Here is a 15,852-nt window from a genome sequence, read left to right as displayed (position 1 = left end):
TGTAATGTCTAAACTCTTGAATGTTTGATTTATTGCATTATTTTTCAATAATCAAATAAAATAGTATTATTTAAAATAGATTCATAAAAGCTATTTCTATTTATCATTATTCCTATATTTTTATTAAACTAACAATTATATTATAAATTCTCTACTTGGATCATTGGGACAAAAAAAAGAAACTACTAATGAAGTCGACACGATACGAGGTAAATCACCTGCAGAATTACTAAAATTAGACTTACCATTAGATGAAGATGATTAGATGATTATTTGTTGCGAAGCACTCAAACTTTTCGTATTTTTTCATAATTATTTTAAATTTTCACTTATAATCATCAACATTGTGTATCTTTCATCTAACGATATAGTTAATTATTTAATTAGTGTTGCTAGTATATTGAATATGTTTAAAAAAAATAGATGCACCAAGAATACGAAATCTTTAACATGCCCTTTATCATAGATAAGAGATATGATATTTACACTTTAAAATATCTATATGTCAATTATTAAATATTATTTTATTTAATTTACTATTAATTAGTATTTTAAAAGCACAAGTTAAAAGTGTGTATCATCATTTCTCATATTATTGTTTAGGGTTCTCTTATAGTCCTGTTTAAAGACCTCTCGACCGATTATCGTCTAGTGATTGAACAACAGGAAATGAAATGTATTTTGATATTAGTTATTAGTTGTGTATTCTTAAAAAACACTTATATTAGTAATATCTGAGCAAGTACAATTATTTTAATAGTCTTTTGAAAATAGTTTACGTATTTGTTCAAAATATTTAAAGTAGTTTAAATGCGGCCCTGCTGCCGCGTAAAATTTTTCGTGCAAGCCTGTAATTTGACAGCTCCAAAAAATGGCGGACAATTTCTTTTACTATCAATGCATACTCTTCTTTTATCTATGTATCAAAGCATATCATAAAAATGATTTAAAAAATAAGTCATTGTACTAAATATGTTTTAATTATTTGGTTATTTTAATTTTTGCGATAATCAATTTAATTTATATTAATTAACCTTAACGTAAACTTCAAGAACCAGTTGTCAATGAAGTGAACTTCATAGTATATTTTATTTAGGTTTCCTTCACTGTTTTCGAATAATATTTTGACAGATCCTTCTTATGTCATAAGGTAGTCTTTAACCTGAAATGTTCAATATTATTATATTTTAATATTTTCATTTGCAAATTTTAGCTATACATTATTTAATCGTATGTAATATTAACTTTGTATTTAAACATCCCTATATGATAAATTTTTGCAATGTTAATTTACTGACATTTTCTTTTATAAATTATATAACTGTGCTAGGCTTTTCATGGCATTGTTGTGTACTGTAAATATTGTATTTTTAGGAAAATGGCAAACATCTATCAACTTGGATTTTGTCGGTTAATTCCGAAATCGAAAAAGTTTTTAAGTGCAAAACATTTAACTGTGACATCAGTTTGTAATGTATCTGGTAAGGAAATGAGATCTGTAAATCCAATTGAAAGGTTTCCTCCTTATGACTATAAGAAGAAAGGATACGGATTTATCAATGCGTTTTTTGATTACACAACTAAGAGATTCAATGATAACACAAAGGTATAGCCAAAATTGTTCTTTTTTAGTTTGAAAATTTATAATTCATATTTTACAGGTTATTACAGTGGAAGGACCACCAGCTGTTGGCAAAACCGCATTTGCTAAAGCTTTGGCCGAAGATTTAGATATGAAATACTTTCCAGCTGTGAGTTTTTTTCCTCATTTTTATCATTATTTGAATATGTAAATTGCACACTTTTTGTTGAATATTTTTCATGTTTAGGTTACTATGGATCACTACTATATTAATGAATACGGGTATGATCTCAGACAACTTGATGATAAATTACCTGAATCATGTAAAAGCATTGATTTTGATAAATTTCATAAAGATCCGCATAATAGAAATGTAGCAACAATGCAAATTGTGTTATATATGAAAAAGTATGTATTCATATATTTTAATTATATGTGTATATATAATATTCAAATACTATACTAATTTTTTGTTACAGATATGAACAATATCTTGCGGCTCTTGCCCATTTATTAAATACTGGACAAGGAGTTATTTTAGAGAGAACTTGTTACTCTGATTTTGTTTTTCTAGAAACCATGGCTAAGCATGGCTATGTTTCGCCAGGAGGTTAGTCATTTATGTAGTCTTATGTATTTTACTACACCTTATTTTAATGAATCTTTTTAATGCATTGTATCAAACAAGTTTATAAAGCGTTTATACAATTGATTACAGAACTAAGTATATATATTGACAATTACTTTAATATTAAGGTGCCTCTCATATACTTTTTTATGTATATAACTACATCATAGTTGATTTAATGTAATTTATTTTATATACTTTTATTTTTGTTGTGTAGCTCGTTCAGCATATTTTGAAATAAGAGGCAACACAATCACAGAATTGATGCAACCTCACCTTGTTGTGTATTTGGATTGCCCTGTTAAAGATGTTCAAGAAAAAATAAAAGCCAGGAATGATCCAGCAGAATCTACTTCCAAAGTTTATACTGACAAGTATTTGAAAGACCTAGAAACTGCTTATAAACAATCCTTCTTGAAGGAAATAAGGTAAATTTAAAATTCTTTTTACTGTAATAGAAACTTTTTTAAAACACAACCCATGACTAACTCATTAAGATTTGATATATTTTTATGACATCATTGGATATTCACATAATGCTATATAAAGTGCATGAAAAACAACATATATAATATACATAATTGGTAAATAGCAATTAAACTAATCAGTAATTATGAATTAATTGGTAATTGTATATATAATAAGTTATATAATTTTGTTTGGGAATACCGACTTTTCGGCATTGCTCAAGGAAAGACTCACTGCAGATAACATAAAGTTGTATGCAAAAATATAGCTTCTCTAATATCTCTTTCTTTTTTAATTGATGTTATATCTTTTCGAACAATACTCTTTATGTATACATATAATAATTACATGATACAACTGCTTCTTGAGACACCACAAAAGAAATTCTTTTTTTTATTTAATACTTTCAATAAAAACAATTATATTTGTCTTAAGCATAAGCATTTATAAAAATCAATATTGTAAATCAATTAATTTTTTCAGTGTACATGCTGAGCTTTTAGTTTATGATTGGTCAAAATGTGGAGAGGTTGAAGTTGTAGTTGAAGATATTGAAAGAATAGGTAAATATCTCTTTATTAATATATTTTTGCCTTATTTGAATAAATCATTTACAACAAATCTATATTATATTAAGATTTCGACAAGTACACAAAAGAGGATAAAAAGTTAAGAGATTGGGTGAAACCAAAAGAATGGGATTGGAATAATGCACGAATGCTGTAAGTATTAATTTTAAAAATGATAAATGAAAATAACTTGGCTATATTGAAAATCATTTTAACAGGTATACTGATAGAGCCAATTTGATGCCATACTTCAATATACCAATACTTGATGTCCCAGAATTAATCATACCAGCCGAAGATGTAATTGTTATGGATGAAGTTTATGGCGAGGTTTGTGTTATATAATGTTGATAACAGTTATTATATTAGATTGAAATTTAAACCAAAAACTATGTTACAGGCACCTGGAATGAAATATGAAAAAGGATTCAATGCTGATATGGGTGATAGTGGTATATGGACAAAAACATCATAAATTTTATTATATATTTAGATGAAGGTTCTGTTCAGATACCAATCAGATAATGTATAAACCATAAATTAAATATATAAAAAATAATATAAGTAATATTTTTGAATTTTAATTTTGTATGTGTTTTTTAAAAAAAAAACTTGTAGGTGGTTATTTAAAGCTGTTGATGGATGGTCTATTGCAAAAATCAATCACTATGGAATTTTCAATTTGTCTCTTTAAATTATTGCAAAATATAAATCATGGATTTAGGAATACAATTGTATTCAAAAAATATATAAAACTGTAATCTTGAGCTAAATTTATTGGAAACAATTATTGTATGATATATGAGGTATCTTTATCATTTTTAAAGTTTTTATTTCATTCTAATAACATCATTATTAGAATTAACAACCAATATGTTAAAATTGAGATTTTATATTTATTTTTAACCCTTTTCACTCGAATGCCGCCGCTCCGGCGACAAAATTCATATAAATCTCGGAATTCGCGAGTGGAAAGGGTTACATTGTACATTTTGAGAATCATATGAAATATGAAATTCTATATACTAACCAAGAAAAATACTAATATGATTATATTAAAGTATAAACAAGCATTTGAATGTTTTAAAACAGTTTTTGTTTTTTATACTTTATGAGTTAAATCTCAAGACTTATATACATTTAAAGTTATTACAGTAAAAAAAGTAAAGGATAGTATGTAAGTAAGAGTAGTAGATATTTTATAAATATGATAATAATATGAAACAAAACCAAAGAAAAACATAAATGTATAAAAGATTATGAAGAAAACAACTAACAATATATATTATTTTTTAAATTACTAATAGTTATATTGAAATAACACTAATAACAATAATAAAAAGCAATTTTAAAAGTTAAAGGACTTTTTAGAAAAACTTTATAAAAAAACTAAAAGATTATGAAAAAACAACTAACATTATTTAAAAAAATACTAGTAGCTATATTAAAATATCAGTAATACTATTAAAAACAATTTTAAAAGACAAAAGACCTTCTAGAAAAACTTAGTCAACAAAACAGTGAAAAAACATTACAATTTCTTTCACAGTATTTGCTTTTTTTTAAATGTTTGTAAAAAAATTTGAATACTCAAAGAAAATGTATAAATAAAATATATATTTATATAGAAAAATTTTCTTCTAATAAATGTTTACATTTACAAATTTCAAATTGGGGTAACGAGAAAACGGCCTTGAAAAGCGCCATGGCGCGTTATTTTATATGCAGCTAACTTCACGGCTTCATTTGCTTACTTTCATATTGCGTATATTCATATTCGTACTACAAACAGTGTTGCCAGGTCCACCATAGAGAAAAACTGTAGATAGACCAGAAAAAAACTGTAGAAAACTGTAGATTCAAATTGAAAAACTGTAAATCTACAGTTTTATCATTAAATGAGGGTAATATTATATAGTTATAATAGAATATTTATAGCAACTAACAAAATATAACATTAGTGGTATTTTTGAAAAAAAAAAGTTGAAAGCAATAATGATCTCTAACGGTTTTGTTATATTCATTCATCCCAAACATCGTTACCTATCAAAAAGCGATAATTCTTGAATATAAGTTTTCCATCGTAGCTTACACAATATATTGTATACTTCATTAATTATTTATTATTTCATGTTATTATTAATAAAGGTAGATTTGAATCAAACTTAAACTAGTTGAGTATTAAACGAAACAAAATGCAATGAATAATTTTATTTAAAATATTGATTATTAACTTCGTGTAGGGTAAGTTATTGTAATGGGCCAAAAATCGAAATAAAATTTTTTACATTTCTCGACGTTTTGAAGGTTTCTGAACATTTTAGCATACCTCACATAAAATGGTATGTGTGTGTGAGTGTGTATGTATGTATGGATACAATTTTTGTCCTCGTTTTCGGGCGCACGGATCAACCGATTTGAATGGTTCAAAATACATTCGACTCCTATTGATAGGGAGATGTGCTGATTAGTGTTTGGCAAAGGCAGATCCAGCCGATTAGGAGATACGGAGCGAAGAGTGCAGAAAATAGAAATCGAGTTTTTGAGAGATCGAAGCGTCCGATTTGAATGATCCCAAAACCATTCAATTCGTAATGACGGGGAGAAGGGGTGATTAGTTTTTGGCAAAGGCAGGTCTAGCGGTTTCGAAGATACAGAGCTAAATGTGCAAAAAATGGCAGTTTTTGAGAGAACTAAGCGTCCGATTTGGATGATTCCAAAAACTTTTTGCTCGTTTTAACAAAATAATTGATTCTGGCTTCAAAAATTTTTTTAAAATTTTTTTTTTCAAAAAAATTTTTTTTTGTATATCGAAAATAATTCAGATTTTTATTTTAATTCTGTTCTAATATACTTTAAACAAATAATTTCAACTTTCCAATTTAGTTTATATAATTCTTTTAAATATAAATAGACATTGTTACAATATTTATAATAATCTATTCTAAAACATTTAATATTCCTCGATCATTTTGTTACGATACGGGAAGTTCCAGCAATTTGCCTTAAGGCACGATGCCATGTATGCATACACCCCACTAGTTTAGATTATATATTACATTCGTAAATGTTGAAAATATGACTATTTGATAACAATATGTTTCCAACGCATTAACAAACCAGTTGATTTTCAACTTTAATTTTAACAATCTATTTTTTGTGTCGACAAATCGATTTAGATTGACTTACAGATACAAGAAATGACTTACAGAAGGAAAATATTTAACAACAGAAAGGTTGGTTAGTTAAGTTAACGAGAGATAAACGGATAGCATTTCGCTTTTCGCCGCTAGTCACGCCGTTTTTCTTTGCGTTGACAGTCAAGCATGAGCTATAGAGTTTCTCATATTAGCGTATACTATTAAAATAATCGATGACCATTACCTCTAGTTTAACAATAGTAGTTTTGTTGAAGTTGACTCAGTGCAACTGCCACTAAGTTCTGCATAACAAATAAAATAAACGGCGCTAACATCTTCAGCAAAAAAACTGTAGATTTCGAGCCCAAAACTGCAAAACTGAGATCATTCCCAAAAAACTGTAGATCTACAGTTAAAACTGTAGACATGGCAACACTGACTACAAACATGTCGTGCGTAACAAATTTTTGGCATCCATTGAGTTTTTCATTATAATTTATTATTATAGGCTTACAATGATATGTCAGTGCTTTAAAATTATATGAAAGTACTTTGAGATTTGTGATCTTCTAAGGTACATTTTTGCGTTGTGGAAATCCTTTGAGAGTAATACAAAAACACATGCATGGAAAAATTAGGCACCCTAGTTTTGACAGCTCGAATATCGGCATCAATACGGACGCTAACATGAATCACAATACAAGTGTTAAAGTTGGAAGTTTGAAGCAAAACATTGCAAATATTAAGCAATTCGAGAAAAAAGGATAATTTGTTGTCATATGCGTTTGATCATATTTATGCATGTAACGAAGGAAATGTAAAAAACAATACAGAAAATACACACATGAATTCCGATCAGAGCGAAGTTAATAACGCAGTGGAAAATAAAGAACGCTCTAGCGCGTTTTCTCGGCTAAATGATAACTTTAATAATTCGATTAGTGAAGTGAGACATTTAAAGGATTTATTATTGCTGCATTTGGATCTAATTCAGCAGCAAAGTGAACAATTACTGTCAAAAGACAAATTAATATCAACGCTTAAGCAAGAAAACGATTTAGTAAGTTCAGCGACGCCATACATAACCTAAAACTTGTTTAATTCAATTAATTTAATTTTAAATAAACACAAACACCTTTTAAATTCAGAAGGGTTAAGAACGTCATAATAATTATGTCATTTATTATTAACTAAAATATTGTTATTTTGAATTAATAACGTTGATATTGAATTATGTTATTTGTGAAGTAGTAGCAAAATATAATTTAATTCATTTTCAACATATAATAGAAAAATTGTAATGACCCATGAAGCAAAATTTATGTATAAAGTTCATATCAATCTTAACTACATTTAATGAAATTATGACTGAAATTGTGTTTATGAATAACAATGACATTTCTGTTTCTGTTTATAATCAGTGTTTTTGTATTTTGCTTCTTATCAATAGACTTTTCTATACTTTCAAGTATTACATATTTCTTACTCAATGAATAAATATGAATATTATTTTTCTATGCAATTTAATTCAACTATTACATCTTTTATTTATTCAAAAACAAATTTAATTGTAGCTTGAAAAATATATATACATATATTTATCTTATATTGCACAAACCAAAGCGTAGTCAATTTTTTCTACAGATATAAACTGTTTTTTTTTTTGCAGTTAAAGTCTAAATTAAATCGGACAGATAGAAGGGTGTATTCAAAACGAAATAATTTGAATGGGATAAATACTAGATGCCAAAGTCCAGAACAACTGCAAAGTCAATCCCCTGTGGAAGTATTTTTATCTAATGGTTATTGTAATAATTCGCAGGAATCAAATTCATTAGAAAAGTCTCTAACAGTTTTTAGTCCAATAAATTCAGATAATACACATTCAAATAACCAAATTTCTTTAGAAAAAAGTAAAGACAAAACTAATAAATCGAGAGTAATCAAAAGCAATGGAGTGAATGACTCTGTTGAATCCAGTGTAATTGGTGAAAATGGAGGCAATTTGATCAATAAAATAATTTTACATAAAATTAACACAAATTATGAGCTATCACTCAATAATGGTTTAAATTATGAAAGTAATGTAGAACAAACAAATGGTGGACTAGGCTTAGAAAAACGAACGGAAGATTTATTGTCACCTGTTAATGTTAAAACTGAGGATAAAAGTTTTTGTGAAGAAGGAATTTCTCTCGATTCAAGCAGTTCGAAGGCTAAGAAAAGAAATATTGAAAATAATACTATTCTGGGTTCTTTGGATCAGAACTTCTTAACCATCATGAACCTAAAAGAAGAATACGAGGTAATTTCTATGTTTTTTTTTGTGATTAAACTTTGAATGTAATAATTAGTGATTATTAGCTTTTAAGCAAATAAAATAAACAATAAAATCTTGACCAAATTAAATAATTATATTTTGCATATTTGCTAAAAGTGGATAAGAGTAAAAATTTAATTGAATAAATTGCTGGTGCAAACAAAATTTGATTATTGTTTGTAATAATATTATAAATTTTTTTTTTTGTAATGAAATTTTTCTTTTTTATTGTCATATTACTAATTTTATATATATATATATATATATATATATATATATATAATATATATATATATATTATATGACTAAATGAATAATTTTCTTGTAGAACTTCTAATGACGAGTAAAGAATATCATATTGCTATTGGGGATGTTGAGTTTGGTTCAGAAGAACAAGAAGATGTATCAATTAAAGATCAAAGTAGTATCCTAGAGGTAATATGTCAAATTTTATTTTTTATTTTTATAACGTATGCTACTCTAATGTTATAAAATCATTAGGTTCCGCGATGGTGTGGCCAAACATATACAAGTTCAAATTCTGTTGAAGGGATTGAAAACTTAGATGACAGTATTATTGCTAAAAGACATATGAAATGGGAAATCGAAGAAAAGAGAAGGAAACGGTGTGTATCATTTTCATTTAATGCAGTTAAATCATTTTAACTTACATAGGTTCAAATTGAAATTGAACATTTTTGCATATCTTCACGTTTTGAAGTCTTCTGAACATTTTGGCATACCTCAGAAGAAAAGGATGTGTGTGTGTCTATATGCAATGTGTCTGTCCATATACAATTTTTTATCGAAAATTTTGTATCACTTTGCCGATCTGAATGATATATCTGAAATAGCAATCGATTTCTACTAATAAGGATTAGTGCTGATTAGTTTCTGGGAAAGGTTGGTCCAGCGGTTTCCGAGATACAAAGCAATTAGTGCAGAAAATAGAAACTCGATTTTTGCGATAACCGGGCATCCGATTGGAATGATTAAAAAACATTAAATTCGTAATGATGGGGGGAAATTATTTCCCCCCAGTTTTTGGCAAAGGCAGGACCAGCCCTTTTGGAGATACAAAGCTAGATGTGTAAAAAATTGTAGTTTTTGAGAGAACGGAGCGTCCAATTTAAATGATTTCAAATACTTCTTGCTTGTGTTGACGAAAGGACTTTTTGGGAAAAACAAAAAAAAATCTTTTCAATTTTAAAATTTCAGAAAAAAAATTTAATATTCTTAATTCTAGCCAAAACATTTGAAATAAAATTTTAACTTTGCAATTCATTTTATCATTCTTAGAAATATGATACAAGATTTTTCATTCTAACTCCCCTTCAAAGGGGATTATTAAGTTTTCTTTACTTTTCATGTAAACTTATATAAACATCCTTGTTCAATTTATAAGTTTTTATATTTTATCTATAAAAGTCTAATAATAAAAGTTACAGTATTTATAAAAATATATTTAAGTAGATATAGGATGTTTTAGCAATTTGCTTTAACGCATGATGCCATACACTACTAGTTATTTAATTATTTTTAGGTAATATTTATTGATATATTACTATTTTGAAAATTTCATATATATTGGATTATTGTTCTATTATATATAGTTTCTTAAATATCTCGTAGATTTATGTACGAGACGTACCCCAACATACGAGTTTAATTTGTGCCATAACCAAGCTTGTTGTCAAATCGCTTACATCTCGAACAGTTTGTCCCACATAACTAAATTGAAATGCTATTAATTTGTTTTAGCATTGTGTTTTTCTCCAAATTTCCAGTCACGTTTTCGGGCGCACGGATCAACCGATTTGAATGGTTCAAAAAACATTCGATTCCTATTGATAGGGAAAAGAGCTGATTAGTTTTTGGCGAAGGCAGGTCCAGCCGTTTCGGAGATACGAAGCAAAGAGTGCAGAAAATAGAAATCGACTTTTTGAGAGAACGGAGTATCCGATTTGAATGATCTAAAAAACATTCAATTAGTAATGAATGGGAGAAGTGTCTATTAGTTTTTGGCAAAGGCAGGCCCAGCCATTTCGAAGATACGAAGCTAAATATGTAAAAAATGGCAGTTTTTGAGAGAACTAAGCGTCCGATTTAAATGATTCAAAGAACTTTCTGCTTGTTTTAACAAAATAATTGATTTTGGAAAAAAAAATTGTATAATTTTTTTTTTTTTTAGTTTTTTTTGTATATGGAAAATAATTCAGATTTTATTTTTATTCTGACTAAAGTTCTAACCAATCTCCCACAATAACTTAAACAAATAATTTTAAATTTCCAATTCAGTTTATTTACAATGTTACAATATTAATAATAATCTATTTGAAAACATTCAGTATTCCTCGAACATTTCGTTACGTTACGGGAAGTTCCAGCAATTTGCCTTAAGGCACGATGCCATGCGCCCCACTAGTTATTTATTAATTTAACTATTGTTTTTTCTGTCCATTCATGATATTGCAGAAATGAGTTAGACATGTTTTCTGTTACCACTTTTTGCAGAAAGCTGCTTATAAATTATTATGAGGACTTTAGCTTTTAGTTCTACTTTTACTATTTTTTATCAAATTATTTTTACCAAATTTTGAAATTTTATCTGCTACATTATTGATGCTGCCCTTGCTTTTTATACATCTATGGTAATCAAATATAGAAAAAATATATTTATGTAATAAATAGTATTTATCAATAGTTATGAAAATATGCATTATTTATATCATTATTTATTATATATCATTGCAGGTGGGATGTACAAAGGATACGGGAGCAGCGCACTATCGAGCGCCTGAAGTCGCGGCAGAGCCGTTCGGGTAACACTCGACTAAGTGTCGGAGGCGCAATGTCGGGTTCAAGTAGCGGGATTTTTGGTTCGGCGGGGGGTCGACTTTCACCGAATGGAGAAGAGGACGTTGGGTGCCAAGCGCCGGAATCACTATGGCCCGATCCGCATGATGCACGCTTCATAGTGCTAACTGAACAGTTGCCTGTGTGCGCTCTCGGAGCCAATTTACCTCTTCTACAACCTAGGTATAAATTTTGATTCACTTTATTCTATGTCTGAAATTATTTTTATTTGAACATGCAATAGAATACGTTTTTCATGACTCTGCCTATAATGCATAACCGTTTATTATGATTAATTTATGGATAATTTTTTTTTATAAAAACTAGTCAGATATAAAGTTGGCTTATTATGACTCATTTTTTAGTCAAAACAGGCCGATTTATAATAATTTGTTCATTTTTATATTGAATTGAATGTTTGTTATACACAATAGTATTAGAAGCTGTGTTTTCATTAAAAAGGAAAAATCATAATCATAATCATAAAATAAATGCTTATACAATGTACTGATTACATGCTATTTTTTTTTTTAATTTAATATGTTTGTATGCACATTTTGGTTACTATGTTTATTTACTGCAATACTTACATGCATACATACTTATATAAATACTTAACATATATGCATTATATGTTTAAAAAGGTTTATTAACTTCCCGTAGGGTAAGTTATTGTAATGGGCCGAAAATCGGAATTGAACATTTTTACATTTCTCGACGTTTTGAAGGTTTCTGGACATTTTGGCATACCTCAGAAAAAATGGATGTGTGTGTGTATGTATATATGTAGGGATACAAATTTCCAGTCACGTTTTCGGGCGCACGGATCAACCGATTTGAATGCTTCAAAAAACATTTGATCCCTATTGATAGGGAAAAGCGCTGATTAGTTTTTGGTAAAGGCAGGTCCAGCCGTTTCGGAGATACGGAGCTAAATATGTAAAAAATGGCAGTTTTTGAGAGAACTAAGCGTCTGATTTAAATGATTCAAAGAACTTTCTGCTTGTCTTAACAAAATAATTGATTTTGGAAGAAAAATTTTTGTTTCAATTTTTTTTTTTTTTTTTTTAATTATTTGTATATCGAAAATAATTCAGATTTTATTTTTAATTCTGACTATAGTTCTAATATACTTTACAAATAATTTCAACTTAGCAATTCAGTTTATATAGTTCTTATAAATATTAGACAATGTTACAATATTTATAATAATCTGTTTGAAAACATTCAGTATTCTTCGAACATTTTGTTACGGTACGGGAAGTTCCAGCAATTTGCCTTAAGGCACGATGCCATAATTGCCTCAAGACAGAATTCCACTTACAGCTAGTTTTCTTACAAATCGCCTTGTGTATTTTCCGCTTATTATGGCGTGTTTGCCAATTGCCTTCGATGTTATTTTAAACGGATTCTATTTATACCACTTGTGTAAAACAATATTTCAAGAGTTTATAAGCATCTATATAATTGAAGTATGTTATTTTTAATTACACGAATGATGAGGCAAATTTTGGTCTCAAAATTTTTGTAATTTTAACATCACTGAACAAAATTGTGATAAAAAAGTGCAATGGGTCAATATTTTGAAGATACAAATATGTTTGGATTAGTTAATTTTATTAATCGAATAAAAAAAAATATTACTGTGAATTCTTAATTTCTTACTCACTGTTATATATTTTAAGGCATTATTGGTGGATATTGAAACTATTATTTTATTATTATTTTTTTTTTAATTATAATTTATTTAAGTACTGAGTGCATGTAGTGTTGTAGTGTTTGTTCATCTTGTTTATGAGATCATACGTCAAAAATAAATTAAATTATAATTTATTAATATAATTTTTATATACTTGCAGAGAGTTTTCTCTACCTTGGAGTACTCGATCTACAGCAAGATCACCTGGAGGAACAGAATCGAGAAGGTCATCACAAACAGCTAATAGACATCGACGACAAAGAAGGCAACGCATCAAAAGGTAAGATTTTGAATTTTGAATGAATTTTAGATTTTCAATATAAATAATTTGATTAATGATCTATTGGAAACAAGTTTTACTTAAACGTTTTATTTTTATTACTTTATTAATAACAAATGATTTATCAATTAAATAGGAAGAGTTAAATTCTGGGGGTTGTTTTCTATGAAATATTAAAGTTCAACCTCTAATAATCTCATAATTTCAGTAGCTTGCAATTATTGAAATAAATATTCTGAATTTTTGTGCAGGCATTTTAGAGCATTGTGTTTTTTTCTGTAAATTATTCTATATACTATTACACAATAGTATCCTAACAATAACAAGCTCATTTTATTATATCTATTTGTTTATACCGATTATTATATAAATCTATGGAAAAGTATTTTGTAATATTAAGCCAGTTTTTGTTAAATTATTATTTATAATTAATGGCATTGAAATCACATTTGAAACTAAGTATTTATTTTAGAAGAAAATTAATTTTTTTCTTTGTTTATTTTGCCACCAGTCGCACAAAATCATTAGCGTAATGCGGATTCTATATGATCTAGTAAAATGTTTAAAAAACATTGAGATTTTGGAAACCCAATAATTACAAGTAATGCAAGGAATTATCAGTAAGTATAAACCTCTATATTTTTATTTTAAGTGATCGGTATCTTTTATAATGTGAATAGTTAAAATATATTATTAAAATTTGTTAAATATTGTATAATATAAATTTAAAAATATTTTAAGAAAATAACTTTTGATGTATCATATTTCAATCATTTAAAGTAATTTAATAAAATATTGATTGAACAAACTATTTTTTAAAATACTGTATATATCTACAAGAAAATATGTTAAATTGATAATAGAAATACCAGCCAAATTTAAATTTATTTCAAAAGGGTTATTAATGATCACTCCTACATATATAATATTAATTATAATTGATATTTAAATCATAGCATTTAATTTATTAATGAAATATAATGAAATCAAATTTTTATTAAAATTGACATGTTTCTTGTAAGATTTTGTTTTACAATTTCCAAAGATTTCTTTTTGTTGTATAAGTAAATAAAAACTTCAATTCGGTTTGAAAATGGAATTTTCTATGCAATATTCATAGATACAAGCAGATAGTTAATGATTTCCATGGCTTCTTTATTAATTGTTCTAGTGGCATTTTAACATCAGTGTACACGTTTGTCTATAGTCAAGAAATTTAATTATTGTTGTAGAGCATAAATGCAATTTCTAATTGGGCACAATTATAAACTTTTCAAAGCAATATTTTTATATGACAATTTTTAAACTATATGCCCAAAGGTAACATAATAAAATTTAATGTTGGTTATCAGTGATTGCAAAGTGCTGTGTACACTGAAATTTTGTAAACTATGTAGCAATAAGAAGTATGTAAAATGTCCTGCAGAAATCATACGTATTATGAAAATCTAGTTTATACATAAATCTTTATCTCAATCTGTTTTTCTATATTTTATTACAATCTGTTTTTTTTTTAAGAAAAACTTACAAAGTACATTTTTATAAATTTCGATTTTATGTAATGATTATGAATTATAAGAAATGTATAAGATTTAAAATGATCTAATGATGACACATAAGTGCATATGTTGTAACTATTTGTATAGACATATATGTAATATAATGTTGATTATATACATATATACATATCTATATATATATACATATTATATATATATATATATATATATATATAATATTTATATACAAAATAGATTATCAACCAATAATATAACAACTGACCTACAAATTGCACAATTGCATGTTTGTTTAGTTATTAAATAAATCAAATAAAAATAATTAGATACTGTTTATCAAAAATTTTCTGATCAAAAAATATGTATGATTATCTATTGAATTTTTTCATAATTTTAATTATCTTTTATTATGTGTAATGTGAATGTGATATAACAATAATTTAGCACATAAAATTTTTGATTGCAATAGCAAAAGTATATACATAAATTAAATGTATGTAATTAATTATATGAAAATACAAAAGAAGCAAATCTATATAAAAAAATAGTTATGGATATAGCTAACATATAGTTTTGTGATCAATTTAGAAGTTACTTTAGAATATATTCTAAGAATTTATGAACGGTCTCATTTTAAATAAGGCTACTTGTAAAAATAGTTAGATATCCTTACATTTTGCATAGACTGTAAATTAGGAGCCTTCCGTTGAATGTTTCAAAAATTAATCTAGTACAAAAACTTCATACTACTAAATATGTTCTTTTTATTCATGTTTTACATGAGATCTAAAGA

General features: G+C 26.9%; 2 protein-coding genes across 2 annotated transcripts; both read left to right on the top strand.

Moving 5' to 3' along the window:
- The first annotated feature begins 1,107 nt into the window (after nucleotides 1-1,107).
- Nucleotides 1,108-3,722, top strand: LOC113367423 (NADH dehydrogenase [ubiquinone] 1 alpha subcomplex subunit 10, mitochondrial-like). Its single transcript, XM_026609032.1, has 10 exons — nucleotides 1,108-1,150; nucleotides 1,375-1,606; nucleotides 1,662-1,751; nucleotides 1,830-1,990; nucleotides 2,062-2,192; nucleotides 2,428-2,638; nucleotides 3,162-3,241; nucleotides 3,316-3,400; nucleotides 3,466-3,577; nucleotides 3,648-3,722. Exons 2-10 carry the CDS (start codon nucleotides 1,379-1,381, stop codon nucleotides 3,720-3,722), a joined length of 1,173 nt encoding a protein of 390 aa, XP_026464817.1. The 5' UTR covers nucleotides 1,108-1,150; nucleotides 1,375-1,378.
- Nucleotides 3,723-8,649: 4,927 nt separating this feature from the next.
- Nucleotides 8,650-14,194, top strand: LOC113366594 (male-specific lethal 1 homolog). The gene is made up of 6 exons (XM_026608227.1): nucleotides 8,650-8,692; nucleotides 9,036-9,142; nucleotides 9,209-9,333; nucleotides 11,462-11,746; nucleotides 13,423-13,542; nucleotides 14,054-14,194. The coding sequence occupies exons 2-6, from the start codon at nucleotides 9,044-9,046 to the stop codon at nucleotides 14,073-14,075; spliced, it is 651 nt and encodes a 216-aa protein (XP_026464012.1). The 5' UTR covers nucleotides 8,650-8,692; nucleotides 9,036-9,043; the 3' UTR covers nucleotides 14,076-14,194.
- The last annotated feature ends 1,658 nt before the right edge of the window (nucleotides 14,195-15,852 follow it).

The sequence above is a fragment of the Ctenocephalides felis genome, unplaced genomic scaffold (genome assembly GCF_003426905.1).
Source record: "Ctenocephalides felis isolate EL2017-DRISC unplaced genomic scaffold, ASM342690v1 CF-g0.4_SCAFFOLD_01170, whole genome shotgun sequence".
NCBI classification, from domain to species: Eukaryota; Metazoa; Arthropoda; class Insecta; order Siphonaptera; family Pulicidae; genus Ctenocephalides; species Ctenocephalides felis.
This window is presented reverse-complemented; position numbering and strand designations above follow the sequence as displayed.

What these genes read in the sequence shown, in the direction of transcription:
- LOC113367423 (XM_026609032.1), top strand. Translation starts at nt 1,379, where the DNA reads ATGGCAAACATCTATCAACTTGGATTTTGTCGGTTAATTCCGAAATCG. An exon ending in GATTCAATGATAACACAAAG is followed by an intron (nt 1,607 to 1,661) that starts GTATAGCCAAAA and finishes CATATTTTACAG; the next exon opens with GTTATTACAGTGGAAGGACC. An exon ending in TGGAATAATGCACGAATGCT is followed by an intron (nt 3,401 to 3,465) that starts GTAAGTATTAAT and finishes TCATTTTAACAG; the next exon opens with GTATACTGATAGAGCCAATT.
- LOC113366594 (XM_026608227.1), top strand. Translation starts at nt 9,044, where the DNA reads ATGACGAGTAAAGAATATCATATTGCTATTGGGGATGTTGAGTTTGGT. An exon ending in GAAGAAAAGAGAAGGAAACG is followed by an intron (nt 9,334 to 11,461) that starts GTGTGTATCATT and finishes ATATCATTGCAG; the next exon opens with GTGGGATGTACAAAGGATAC. An exon ending in AGAAGGCAACGCATCAAAAG is followed by an intron (nt 13,543 to 14,053) that starts GTAAGATTTTGA and finishes TTTTGCCACCAG; the next exon opens with TCGCACAAAATCATTAGCGT.